Source organism: Camelina sativa, chromosome 20 (assembly GCF_030686135.1).
Source record: "Camelina sativa cultivar CO46 ecotype springtype chromosome 20, ASM3068613v1".
Classification (NCBI taxonomy): Eukaryota; Viridiplantae; Streptophyta; class Magnoliopsida; order Brassicales; family Brassicaceae; genus Camelina; species Camelina sativa.
Window position 1 is genome coordinate 13,964,885 of NC_141899.1, and position 14,201 is coordinate 13,979,085.

Genomic DNA, 14,201 nt, shown 5'->3' on the forward strand with positions numbered 1-14,201 from the left:
TTACACATGACTTGACTAGAGAAAAGTCATCGCAAAAAAAAATAAAAAGATCAGACCTTAATAAAATGAAGAAAGTTCAATCTTCACTTCTGGATCTCACATCCCAAAATTCTGTCTCTATTCGACATGCGGACCCTCGTAGTACAATAATACAGATAATACAAGATGGTGAAGTGAAAAAGAATATGGTCCTTGTAGTGCTGCAACTTGCTAATGATAATATATATCCTTCTACAAACAACCATATTATGTAACCAAAAATATAAATAATGCAAACCAACCCATGTGATCCCATAAAAAAAAATACAAAATTCTATATATTATTTTTATCAGCTAATAAATTTGAAATTTAATTTGGTATTAACGTCAGTAATTTCAGCAGTTGGGATATATCAATCTGGGTAAAGAAAAGAGAAAGCTTGGTTTCCACACTAACATCATCACATGTCATTTGACCAGGGTTCTTGGTGTTGTTCATCTCGGTCACAGGCTCTACGACCGAAGGTATTCATTGCTTGGTACTTGGTAGTCTTTTTCACTTTTATGGTGCTTCTCCTCGAACCTACGAAACATGTCTTTAGTGTATCGACGCTACCTTCCAATCAGGTTGATTATTTAGTTTGATTTCACTTGGAGGTGAAAAGTGACTGCTCTAGCTTTCCAACAATTTTAAAATCATCAAACTTTGAATGTTTCATAACTGTTTTGAAACGTGGTCATTGATATATTTTTACCAAAAAAATTTGTAATGACTGTTTGACGCCATAAATATTTGAAAATCATCTTACAAACCTTGAACTCATGTCAAACACTTGATAGTGTAATATTAAATTATGGTTTTTGCAAAATATCTCCAATTCGCTTTTTCGTAACTTTATCCTTTATCCCCAAAAAATGCATTTTTTTTTTGTCGGCAATGCAGATTATTTTATGAAATAAAAAATAATACGAAACTTAACCCTTATACATATTTTCTAAATTTTTTAATATCACTTACATTATACTTCTAAAATTTAAAAATTGGATTTGAACTCTTCAACGGCTTCGATTTGATATTTTATTTAAAAAAATTTTACAAACTTGATGGTGATAAAGATGAATTTTTTTTTTTGTGAACCATACATTAAGTCTAATCAGGAGAAATAAGTTTACAAAAGCAACTTATGAAAATTACAAAAACGAAAAATTTGACTTCACGAAATTGACATATATTTTTAAAAAATGGAAGATAAAGTTATAAAAAATGGCTACTTGGAGTTTTTTTTTTCAGAATAGCTAAAAAGGTAAAATATATTATCAGTACTATGTTTTCTGATGTTAAAGAATAATTAACTAAAAAAAAATCTTCTTCTTTTCTTTAACGAAGTTGATTTGAGTAAATGATATGAACAAAAGAAAATTCCAAAAACTATCCTTTTAATTTCCTCGACAGTCTAATCAGGAGGAAATAAATTTACAAAAGCAACTTATGAAAATTACAAAAGCAACTTTTAATTTCCTCGACAGTCGATATGAATTTATTTTTGTGAACCACACATTAAGTCTAATCAGGAGGAAATAAGTTTACAAAAGCAACTTATGAAAATTTCAAGAACGAGAAATTTGACTTCACAAAAATGACATGTATTTTTAAAAAATGGAAGATAAAGTTATAAAAAATGGCTACTTGAAGGTTTTTTTTTTCAGAATAGCTAAAAAGGTAAAATATATTATCAGTACTATGTTTTCTGATGTTAAAGAATAATTAACTAAAAAACTTTCTTTTTCTTTTCTTTAACGAAGTTGATTTGAGCAAATGATATGAACAAAAGAAAATTCCAAAAACTATCCTTTTAATTTCCTCGACAGTTCCTCGAACTAGTAAGACAAGTAAAGTATAACATATAATCCACCAACGACGACTTTTAAAACTACTAAAACAAGTGCAATAAAGATGTTCTATAAAAATTGAAATATTTCCTTATAACGTTATCACCATTCACCCAATTGAAAAGTGGATCCCATTTGATCAGACTGGTACGTCTCTACAGTCTCAAAGTCTCCGGACCCAAAATGTCTTCTTACTTGTAGTATCAATATAAACTCCTCATTAGTTCCTTACTTGTAGTACCAATATAAACTCCTCATTAGTTCCTTACTTGTAGTACCAATATAAACTCCTCATTAGTAGCAATATACTTGTAGTACCAATATATATAAAAGAAGAAGAACTCTTCAGTTTGTACCAATATAAGAGTTATAAATATAAATGTCTTCTTACTTGTAGTACCATTCGATTCTGATTGACCTGTACGAGCCTTTACGATAAAGAAAAAAATGGGGCGAGGACCGATGGCTTCAGATACAGATGATTTCTACACTTCTGGCCCATGCCATCTTACAGCTATTGATTGGTAACATTTTTATTTTTTATTTATTTATTTAGTATTCCTTTTAAAATAAATTGATGTAGAAAACAAATCATAGAACAGTTTCTATAATCAATATCGATGATACTTGCTTATTTTTTAATGTCAGTATCTATGCAGATTCTAGTATAACTGATTGTTTCTTATTTCATTGTAAATAGGAGCAATTCCCACCACCGAACCTCAGTGGTATCAAGTTTGGTAAATGGAGTGTACACATTAGAAAGGGACAGGCTTCTCAGCAGAAAAAAAAGGTTCAGGTACAAGCTTGGCTTGCGCCATGTTCTGAAACCACTAGCAGAGCCTTGGTGGGAGTTTTTCAATTTCGAATTGATGAAAACCTTGACCGACGATGACGGCTCCATTTACGGTGCCATATTCGAATACAAGAGCTACATCGTTAACCAAAATAGCCCACATGTGAAAGTTCCACATTACGTTATGGCCTTCCGCGGCACGGTTCTAAAAAAACGGACTTGGGAGTTTGATTTGAAACTTGACCTCCAATGTATCTTTAACACCCTTCATCAAGGTGGCAGGTCTAGGCACGCGGTTCAAGCAGTTCGTAGTATGGTGGACAAACATAGCCAAAAAGATATATGGCTCGCTGGACACTCTTTGGGAGCTGCACTAGTGTTGCTGGCTGGAAAGACCATGACTAGTGCTGGATTCTTCCTCGAAAGTTACATATTCAACCCACCCATCTCGTCTATTCCTCTAGAGCAGATACCTGGAGGAAAATATCTTAAAGATGTGTTTCAAACCGCCAAGAGTGTCGTCAAAGGCACCATAGCCATGACCTTAACCCATCTACTGCAGGTAAATTGAAATCATCTGTAAGAGTCAAGATAAATGGTTCAATTAACTATGGCAGTTCATTCATTATTAGTCACAGTTTCATTCATTTTAGAGTTGATTTTCTTACAAGAAACCGTATGTCTTAAATTATTACAGGGTCAAGAAGAGTACAATACAAAAACAGCATCGTGGATACCTAATTTATATGTGAACCCAAAAGATCCAATCTGTGCAGGATATATTGATTATTTCAGACGCAGAGACTTCATGTCTGAGATTGGTGCAGGCCAAATAGAGAGATTTGGTGCTAGAAACTCAGTTAGAAGTCTATTGGTCGGAATAATAAGAAGATCACCCTCGGATTTGTCAAAAGAACCTCTTCACCTTCTTCTATCAGCAGATATGACTGTGAACAAGAACAAACCAACTAAGTCTACCACAGCTCATGCGCTTCACCAGTGGTGGGAGAAAGACACGGCCATGAGGGAAAACTGGGAAAGCTGCTGCATTAGGCCTTACCATGATGGACAGTTGACCCTAGAATTTTACTCGGTATTAGTTTTACTGATCATACAAGTGGCAGCAGATGGAAATGTTGAGTTTCACCACCGTCTCAAACTATTTGTAAACCTTGTTCTAAATTTTTTATTAAAATTTTACTAGATATGTTATGTTTAAATTCGATTTTCATACCAATTTGAGAAAACTTTACAGTTTACACCCAATTCGAGAGTGGATCTTTTTTTTTTTTTTCTGATAATGAAAGTGGAATATTTCTTAGGAACGACTGTAACGCCCCCGAACCGTCCTATGACCACGAAGGTCGTCGGATAGCCACGGGACGCCACTTGTAGAATTGCGCCGAGGTAATCCGGCCGAGGGACGGAAGCTGCAGACTTCCCGACCGGTCCTCCCTAGCACAATTCCACCCGCAACCGAGGTTACTTAGGCTTTGCAACCCTCGCGGCCTGGTGCGTTGTGTTAGCCCGGACTAGGCCGAGTATCATTTGCAACTTGCCATGCTTTCCTGAAAACCGAATATATATTACTTTAATAAAATAATTCATCAAAAATAAATTATTAAAGCAATATATAAAGATAGTCGGAAAACTTTACACTTATTTGTTTAAGAAAATATAGGGTTTTACAAGAAATACAAGAAAACCCTATCCGGTACCCTAACGTTTGCTCCGGCTCTAGACTCACTTAAGCTTCCCTACAAGACCAAAAACAGAGTCGTGAGTAATCTAAGATTACTCAGTGAATCTGGGTACCCCTCTATCCTAAACAGGATACTATTTCCCCCCCCCCCAAGCCGACTACCCCGGCAAACAAAGAAAGCTAGCAAGCCACAAAGCTAGCAATAACATCAAAGCAACGCAACAAAAGCTTAGCGGAAGCAATCAAACAACACACACGCACAAGAGGTTAGATCACTTCGACTTAGCTCGAACGATCTACACCTGCTACTCCATGAGAAAGACGGCCTAAGGGAACAAGGAACTACTTGAACACCTTAGACTCTTACCTCCTTCACGACTTGCTAAGACGTCTAAACAAATACAAGGATACTTGAAATCCACCAATCTCTTAGACAACACACAACATGTAAAGACGACTAGACATAAACAAGGGACGCTTGAATACTCTAGACTCTTTACACCTAGGGCCCTTTGATAATCTGTTCCGTTCCAACACCTCCCCATGCTGAGACCACAAAGGTCACCAACATGCACCCACAAATAAGCTACATCGTCATGTAGCGGTCACGCTAGTAGCTAGCTAGCCGTGACAGTGTCCCGCGTGAGTGGTCGTCGGGAACTCACGCGTGACAACCGCAATTGGAATAGAAGATCGACACATACACTAGCCAAGGCTCAGGAAACACATTCAAGAGACCTTGCTAAACACTTACCACCACTCAAGCAAGAAAATCGAGCATCACAGGCAAGAAACTTCAAGCAAGAGTACACGCCATAAATCAACAAGTAGCGAGAATGATAATTCAAGTACTTATGATTAAACTCACATGCATGCAACCAATTCATTCAACTTAAGCAAATCATGCAACAAGTTTATTTATGCATGCGACCAATTTGATTTAAACATTTAAATCCTCAAGTCCAATTTATGCATGCAAGGCCATTTGATTTAATTCTTTAAATCCTTAGGCTCACTTAAGCATGCCCTAACCTCACTCAATATTATGCAATAAAATGCAAAATACTTCACCCAATTAATCATGCAAAGAACCGATTTTAAGCAAGAATTACTACTCGCAAATCCACTTGGTTCGATCATGCATGCAACCCTTTATCCAAATTTTAAATGATCCGCTCATACTCCAAATGCACCCAAGTTCTCCTTTAACCAGTTATTGAGTGAGTCTAAATTATCTAGCATGCAACTAACTCATTTTCGCATGGTGATTCAAACATGAATGCTACCATCTTTGCATGCACCAAAAACTCAAACCAAAACGACATGCATCTACTCTACATGCCTTACCACAGACTCACCTTTACGCGTCGATGATGATTACCCGGACTTCACTGCACCACCCGATCAGACAATCCTTGCGTCAACAGCTTCCCGCTTCTTGACCGTTCTCGTACCACCACCAACTCTTCTTCGATCTCTCTCTCGATCACTCTTGATCTTTCTTTCGACAACTCTCTTGATTTCTCTCTTAACTTTCTCTCTTGTTTCTCTCGATTTTTAGGTGAGAAAGAGAGCTTAAGGACTTAAGAAAATTTGGGAAATGAGAGAAAATGAGAGAATGAGATCCCCCACCCTCTATTTATAAGCTCAAACTCTCCTCTCTTCCCTTAGTGCTTCTTGACAAGTGGCTCTCTCCCTCCTTGCATGTGAGGCGTGAATCTCACCCCCAATAGCTGCTCGCCATCAATCTTTGTATTAGTGCATGTAAGGCTCTCTATTAGTGCATGTTGATTAACACTTAATTGTGTTTAATCTTTGGCCAATAGAATTCAGCCATCTTCCCTTAATCCTCTTGATTAAGTTAATCCTCCACTATCTCCCTTAATCTCCTTGAATTTTTAATTCTTCCCACTAACTCCACCTTGATTAATTTAATCTCCCACTTTCCTCAATTCTCATTGGTCGAGCTTTTGAGGAAACACTAATTTTCCCAAAATATTCGATCCTTTATCCGACACCTTCGACGTTCCCTCCGGCAATTCTCGTCTCACTCGGACCACTTCCTCGATTTTTCTAGGCTTACATCGTCAACCCACTTATCCCCTTGATTCCTCTAGAGCAGCTCGTTGAGAGTAACAATCTTAAATGTGTGTCTTGACTCACCACGGATTTCTTCAAAGCCAGCATTGCCAAAATCCTAGACCTTGATGAGGTCGACTAGGTGTGAAATCGCGAGGTTGGCTACTGGATAAACTCAGCTAGGCGTATATTGTTCGGAGGAGGAGAAAATTGGTCGTCGTCTTCTTCATGAGAGCATCTTCATTAATTAGATAGATAAAATATGATGTTCTTGGTGATATCACGTGTATATATCTACATGAAGCTGGACAAAGAGAGGGAATGAATTTATGGTAAAAAACAAAACCATACAAAATGAATATGATTCCGTATTATGTAATACCCGTACTACACCTAAAAATATACGGGAAAGATGCGAACAAGACTATTCGACCAGCGAGGGAAATAAACCAAAGGAGAGGAAGATTGGTTAAAACCAAAGGAACAACGACGACTAAAGCTCAGTAGAAGGGATCCAGAGCACTTGTCTTGAGAGATTATTACTCAGAAAAATAATTCAAAGACGAAAGACAAAAGACGCAGTAAGATAGCTGAACGACCTAACCGAGAAGAAATCGTTAAAGAAGAGAATTTCTAAGAAAGACTAGAGTTATTCAGTAGCCAAGAGGACTGACATCAAAAAGCTCTGAAAAGATTATTTATGGATCAACGTTAAGATTCAATAGGAACCGATAGCCGTTTAGCAAGAGACGCTATTTTCGTTAATTAGTCCAGCAACTAAGAATCAGTTGGGAAGGTAGAAAATGAAGCATTCAGTGGGCTAAGGAATATTATTAAATCAGATAAGACGCTTGAAAGTTTTTAGCCAAAAAGAATTAGTCTGTTTCCAGAGTTTTAAGAGAATTGACCCAAAAGCTACTCATAAGAGCGTTAAGGAGCATAATTGAAATTTTGTGCAAAGACAAGCATGAAATAAATTAAGAAGACCTTGAGGAATTTAGGGATGCTATAACAAGAAGTAAAAACCAAGTTGAAACTCAGAATAATTTTTTTTGAAAATCAAGTCGTCATAGACTCTTTAAGCCGAAATCATTGAAAGTAAAAGTGACGGTTAATTTTATTTGAGCTTGAAGATTTTACGGAGGCTAAAGTAAATAGGGTATTTTATCTTGAAAAATTATATTTTTCATGGAAGAATTATTTTTGGGGCAATGGCACATAAAACTGGTCTACGAGATATTTTCCGGCAAAAAACGGTTAACTGTTTGTGAGAGTTAGACTTAGAATCAGTTAGGAGAGTTTTGATTGATCAAGAAGAGACCAAGTGGCTCATTCTCAGCCAAGAGAACATGATAAGGACGTTGGTGAGCTGTAATGCCATGTGTAGGCATGAAAAGTGGATAAGCATGGCTGTTTTAGAATGACAAGTTGTGGTTGGTGGAGAACTGAGCGTGAGACACTTGTTTAGGTGACTAATCAGCTCAGCACCGACCTTAGAGGACTATAAATATCCAGCCTTCGTTCATTGGCTTTAGTAAACCAAAAATCAACCTTAAACCTTAGTTAAAAGTCCTAGTTTGTTCTTGGAGATAGCGGAAGTCTCCGAGCAGCTCAAGCAGGTTTCCTAGGAGTTAGCAAATTGTTAAGTAAGTAGCTTAGTCTTAGTTCAGTTTCCTTTTTAGCTTTTTCTTTTTAGATCCCAGCTTAAGTGGATCTTATTGATTCGAAATCCAGAGCTTTCGAGTTTCCGTGGATCTAGCTAGTCGGAGACATGAAACCAAGCCAAGTTCCACGCTTCCAGCCAAACCTTGTGAGTACCGAACACATGTGAAGTAACACATGTTTCGGTTTTATTTCTTTATTTGTGTGTGAGGTTAAGTTTCGTAGTTGATTGATTTGTTTGGTTGTTGTGTTTATTATCGTAAGTTCTTATTGTAATTGTTGCATGTTAGGTTTATGTTCTATTTTTTTATAGCTCATGATCATTGTTGTGTGGTTTGTTTGATGTGATTATTATATTGTGATTTGTTTTTTGTGAGTAGTATAGATGTTAGTATAATTGGTTATGCTATCATTATAGCCGTTATGCTGCTCGTTTATTTGTAAGTCAATAATTGGTAGTTTTTGACGAGTTTGAGATGCCTTGTTTAATGTTGTTTATTATTTGTTTGATTGATTGATTGTTAGTTTATGTTGCAAGTATTCTTAGTCATTAAATATACTTGTATTTTGGTTGAGTCATTATTGGTTGTTAAGACTTGATAAGCCGATAACGTGATTGTCCCAATGGCTCGGAGTGATTAGCTACCAACGAGCATTACTTGAGGATGTAGTAAATTTGAAGTAAGGGAATAGGTCCCTTATAAACAGTTTTAGGAAAGGGATGTGATCCTTCTAGCCTTTGTGGCTAAGGGTCGGGGAAGCATTGCCTGGTGGGAAATCCGTATCGCAGAAGATCAAAGACCTTAAGGTGAAATTTATTAGTATCGTACAAGTTGTAGTGTGAGCATGGATGTGATCTTTATACACGGTGTTAGGAAAGGTAAGATCCACGTGTACATACTAATAAACTTCACCTTAAGGTCTTTGATCTTCTGCTATATGGATTTCCCACCAGAAAATGCTTCCTTGACCCTTAGCCACATAGGCTAGGGACCTATTCCTTTATGACAAATCTACAACTTCTTCAAATAGTGCTTGTTGGTAGCTAACTACTCCGAGCCATTGGAACAATTACGTTATCGCCTTACCAAGTCTTAACCAGACTAATGACTCAACCAAAATACAAGTTCATCTAATGACTAAGAATACTTGCAACATAAACTAACAATCCATCAATCAAACAAATTATCAAACAAGGCTTCTCAATCACGTCAATAACTACCAATTATTTACTTGCAAATAAACGGGCAGCATAACGGCTATAAAGATAGCATAACCAATTATACTAACATCTATACTACTCACAACAAATAAATCACACAATAATAATCACATCAAACAAAGCACACAACAATGATCATGAGCTATAACAAAATAGAACATGAACCTAACATGCAACGATTACCACAAGAAATTACGATAATAAACACAACAACCAAACAAATCAGTCAACTATGAAACTTAACCTCACACGCAAATAAAGAAATAAAACCTAGACATGTGCTACTTCACATGTGTTCGGTACTCACAAGGTTTGGCTGGAATTCGGCTTGGTTTCACGTCTCCGACTAGCTAGATCCACGCGAACTCGAAAGCTCTGGATTTCGCATCATCAAGATCCGTTTAGGCTGGGATCTAAAAAGAAAAAGCTAGAAGGAAAACTGAACTAAGACTAAGCTACTTACCTACCAACTTGCTAACTTCCTCAAAAATTTCCTTGAGCTGCTCGGAGACTTTCGATATCTCCGATAACAAACTAAAACTTTAACTAAGGTTTAAGGTTGATTTTTGGATTACTAAAGATAAAGAATGAAGGCTGGGTATTTATAGTCCTCTAAGGTCGGTGCTACAGCTTATTAGTCACCTAAACAAGTGTCTCACGTTCAGTTCTCCACCAATCACAACTTGCCATTCTAACTCAGCCATGCTTATCCACTTTTTATGCCTACACATGGCATTACAGCTCACCAACGTCCTTATCCTGTTCTCTTGGATAAGAATAAGCCACTTGGTCTCCTCTTGACCGATCAAAGCTCTTCTAATTGATTCTAAGTCTAACTCTCACAAACCGTTAACTGTTTCTCACCAAAAATATCTCGTTTAGACCAATTTTATGTGCCATTGTCCCAAAAATAATTCTTCTATGAAAAATCTGATTTTTCAAGATAAAATTCTCTATCTTATCTTCTTTTAGCCTCCCTAAAATCTTCAAGCTCAAATAAAATTAACCGTATCACTTTTCCTTACGGTGATCGGTTAAAGAGTCTCTCGCGACTTGATTTGCTATAAGAGAATTATTCTGAGCTTTAACTTGGTTTTTAATTCTTGTTACAGCATCCTCAACTTTTTCAAGGTCCTCTTAATTTATTTCATGCTTGTTCTTAGTACAAAATTCCAATTCTGCTCCTTAGCACTCTTTTGAGTAGCTTCTGGGTCAATTCTTTCAAAACTCTGGAAACTGACTCAATTTTTTTTGGCTAAAACCTTTCAAGCTTCTTATCTGATTTAATCATATGCCTTAGCCTACTGAATGCTTCATTTTCTACCTTCCCAACTGATTCTTAGTTGCTGGACTAATTACCAAAAATAGCATCTCTCGCTAAATAGCTATCGGCTCCTATTGAACTTTAGCGTCGATCCTTAAATAATATTTGCTGAGCTTTTTGTTGTCAGTCCTCTTGGCCACTGACTGACTCTAGTCTTTCTTGGAAATTCTCTTTTACAATGATTTCTTCTCGGCTAGGTCGTTCGGCTATCTTATTGCATCTTTTGTCTTCGGATTATTTTTCTGAGTAATAATATCCTGAGACAAGTTTTCTGGATCCCTTCTACTGAGCTTTAGTCATCGTTATTCCTTTGGTTTTTAACCAATCTTCCTCTCCTTCGGTTTATTTCCCTCGCTGGTCGAATAGTCTTGTTTGCGTCCTTCCCATATATTTTTAGGTATAATTTAACAACACTAATTAAAAAATGAATATGTAGTATCATATTTTAACATATTCGTCACATAATGGTCGTAATCACCTGGAACAAACCAAATGTAACTAGCCATGTGAGCTACAAGCTGCAACAAGAAACGACAAGAGACTGATTTTAATCTTTTTCAAAAAATGAGTCAATAATTTCATTATAAATGGTATCTAACCTCTTAACTAACTTGTTTCCTATTTCGCATGATCATTCTATGTCTATACATTTGGTGAGATATTACCCGAAACTGGCAATTTCCATCTCGTACGATCTTCCCCTCATACCTCTGTTGTTGTGATACCTGCAAATATAATCAAATTTAAGATAATCTCTGAAAATAACCTTGTCAAGGATTGATACGAATAGGTTAAGAATTAAAGCAAGCTGATTGTACACAACATATCTTTGAATAGGGGTGTTAAAATGGATAGAAACCCATGAGTTTATTCTGTTTGTCTATTATTATAATGGAGATAGTTATGTTTTTAAATTCATATAAATAAATAAGTTTTGATGGGTTCGTCAATGGGTTCGTCAATGGGTTCGTGAGTTTATCAGGGTAAACTCATTAGGGTTATGGTTATCCCTAATTAGTGTAAAATAACTAATATGTAAAATAATATATATCTAATCTAATATATATGTATATACTAATATGTAAAATGAAAACTATGAAGTTAAAGAATCGGAACACCATGTGTTCTCTTGGATGTATTCACCAGATTGTAGGCGATAGAGGATTTATTGACATGGGAATTTCCTCCACGGCGTCTGTTGCTGAGCCAGTTGGTTCCTACAGACGACGTCGACATCGTTTGGCTGTTCTTAACCAAATCGTAGATAAACTGGACAAATTACGAGGAAGAGAGCAAGTAGCAACAGCTGATGTAGCTTTGTGGAGGAGCAAGGGTCTTAAATTCAAGGAGAAGTTCTCAACAAACGATACATGGAATCAAATTCGGAATCAAAGAATTGTATAAAGGAGTACCGTTTTCAAACGCCACTCCAAAATACTCATTTATGGTTTGGTTAGCAACGTTGGATCGTTTGGCCACGGGGGACATAATGCTCTCATGGAATGCGGGAATAGACTCTTCTTGTGCTCTCTGTAATGACCCAATGGAAACCAGAAATCATTTGTTTTTTGACTGCAACATCTCCAGTTATGGAAGAAGCTGGTTGGGGGACTATAGCAGACTTCCTACACGACAAAATTTAGTGATCTTCTCACTCTTCTCACTAGCCCAACTCTATCCAATACGCTTTGATTCATTCTGAAATATGCTTTCTAGGCTGCAATCCGTACTCTCTGGCAAGAACGCAACCGACGACGACATGGTGAGCTTGCAACCCCTCCAGCTAAACTCATCAAAGACATCGATGGAACTGTGCGAAGCAAGTTACTCCTGCTGCAGCTACATGGCTCAAAGCACCCTGACGGTTTGTGTCTGTGGTTTTGGTTCATGCTCTTAAGCGACAACTGCTCTGTTTTCCAATACCTCTGTTTTTTTCTGATTTTTTTTTTCAAATGTCTAAGAGGAGGATGCATTTAATGTAAACAGGTTTTTCTTGCGTTGAATAAATTTTACAATCATTAAAAAAAAAAAAAAAAAATCGAACTGGATCATCTAAACAAGATTCATGTATTTTAAATTTTAAATTAATAATAGATTTTATTTTTAAATTAAGAATGGCTTATTATTTTGGTTTTATGGATTTTTTGGCTTTAGAATTATTGGATGCTTTTTCTATTTTAATATAATAAATAATTCAGGTTGAACCCGTCCATGAAATTTTGAACCCATGTGGATATGAGTCGCGTCGGATCGGATTACCCATTTTCATACTCCTATTTTTGAATACGTTGTTGGTTCACCTCATTTTTCTTTTGTTCTTTTGTTTTTTAAAATTTAAGATATAGTTTTAAAAGTATAAGGTTTAATGTTTAGTTTTGGAGGTTTAAAGTTTAGGTTAAACTAGGTAATAAACCGTGCGGTTGCACGGAGTGAAATATTTGTTTGAGTTATTACATTTGTAAATATATTTATTTAGTCTAAAATTTAAACTTATATTGGTTTAAATTCATCAAGTTTATGAAAGTTTAAAATAGTAATCGTTTCACCATAAATTTTAGATTGACATGATGGCGGATCTAGATAGAATGTGAACCGAATTAGTGATCGTTAGATTTTTATCAAAATGTTGAACTATCAAATCAGATAAAAATCGCAAAAAACTAAAATTACATGAACCGGATCATTTAAATAAAATTGTTAACCCGGTCAAACCCGTCCGCTAAGCCATCCCGCAACAAGTTTAAATATTTTGAGCCGCAAAATGTCTTTACATCCGTCTCGCTTGAATTTGTGAGATTCACATGAATTACATATGCATTTCAATAAAGAGAATTTGTTAAAAATGGCCCTTTTGATATACCTCTTTTCAAAAATACCCTCTTTTCTGGCCATTTTAATTTTTGTCCTCTTTTAATTTTTAATGACCATTTTACCCTTAGATGAAAATTATTTTCTTCAATAAAAAGAAAAACAAAATTTTCCCGCCAAAAAATTTCCGACATATTTTCCCGCCAAAAATTTTCCGGCCAAAAATTTTTTTGACAAAAAAATTTTGATAAAAAAATTCGACAAAAAAATTTTCCCGCCAAAAACAATTTACAAGGTTTTTAAAAGGTTTTATAAGGTTTCTACCTTATAAAAGCCTTATAAACACCTTGTAAAGGCTTTTACAAGATTTTTTAAAGAGTTTTAAAAGGTTTTTTAAACAACTTGTAAACGCTTTTACAAGATTTTTAAAAATTTTAAAAGGTTTTAAAAGGTTTTTAAAAGGTTTTCAAATGGTTTTTAAAAGGTTTTTAAACATCTTGTAAACGCTTTTACAATGTTTTTAAAAACTTTGTAAAAGTTTTTATAAGATTTTTAAAAGGATGTTTAAAAACCTTTTAAAAGCATTTACAAGCTTTTTAAAAATATTTACAAGGTTTTTAAAAGCGTTTACGATGTTTTTAAAATGTATAAATTTCAATATTTTTGGCGGGAAAATTTTCGATTTTGGCGGGAAAAAAAAAATTTTGGCGGGAAATTTTTTTGGCGGGAAAATATTTTT

At 35.7% G+C, this 14,201-nt stretch overlaps 1 protein-coding gene across 1 annotated transcript; it reads left to right on the top strand.

Annotated features, from left to right (window-relative positions):
- Window positions 1–1,970: 1,970 nt before the first annotated feature.
- On the top strand, window positions 1,971–3,931 carry LOC104770807 (GDSL esterase/lipase At4g10955). The gene is made up of 3 exons (XM_010495261.3): window positions 1,971–2,393; window positions 2,570–3,227; window positions 3,363–3,931. Exons 1-3 carry the CDS (start codon window positions 2,317–2,319, stop codon window positions 3,867–3,869), a joined length of 1,242 nt encoding a protein of 413 aa, XP_010493563.1. The 5' UTR covers window positions 1,971–2,316; the 3' UTR covers window positions 3,870–3,931.
- The last annotated feature ends 10,270 nt before the right edge of the window (window positions 3,932–14,201 follow it).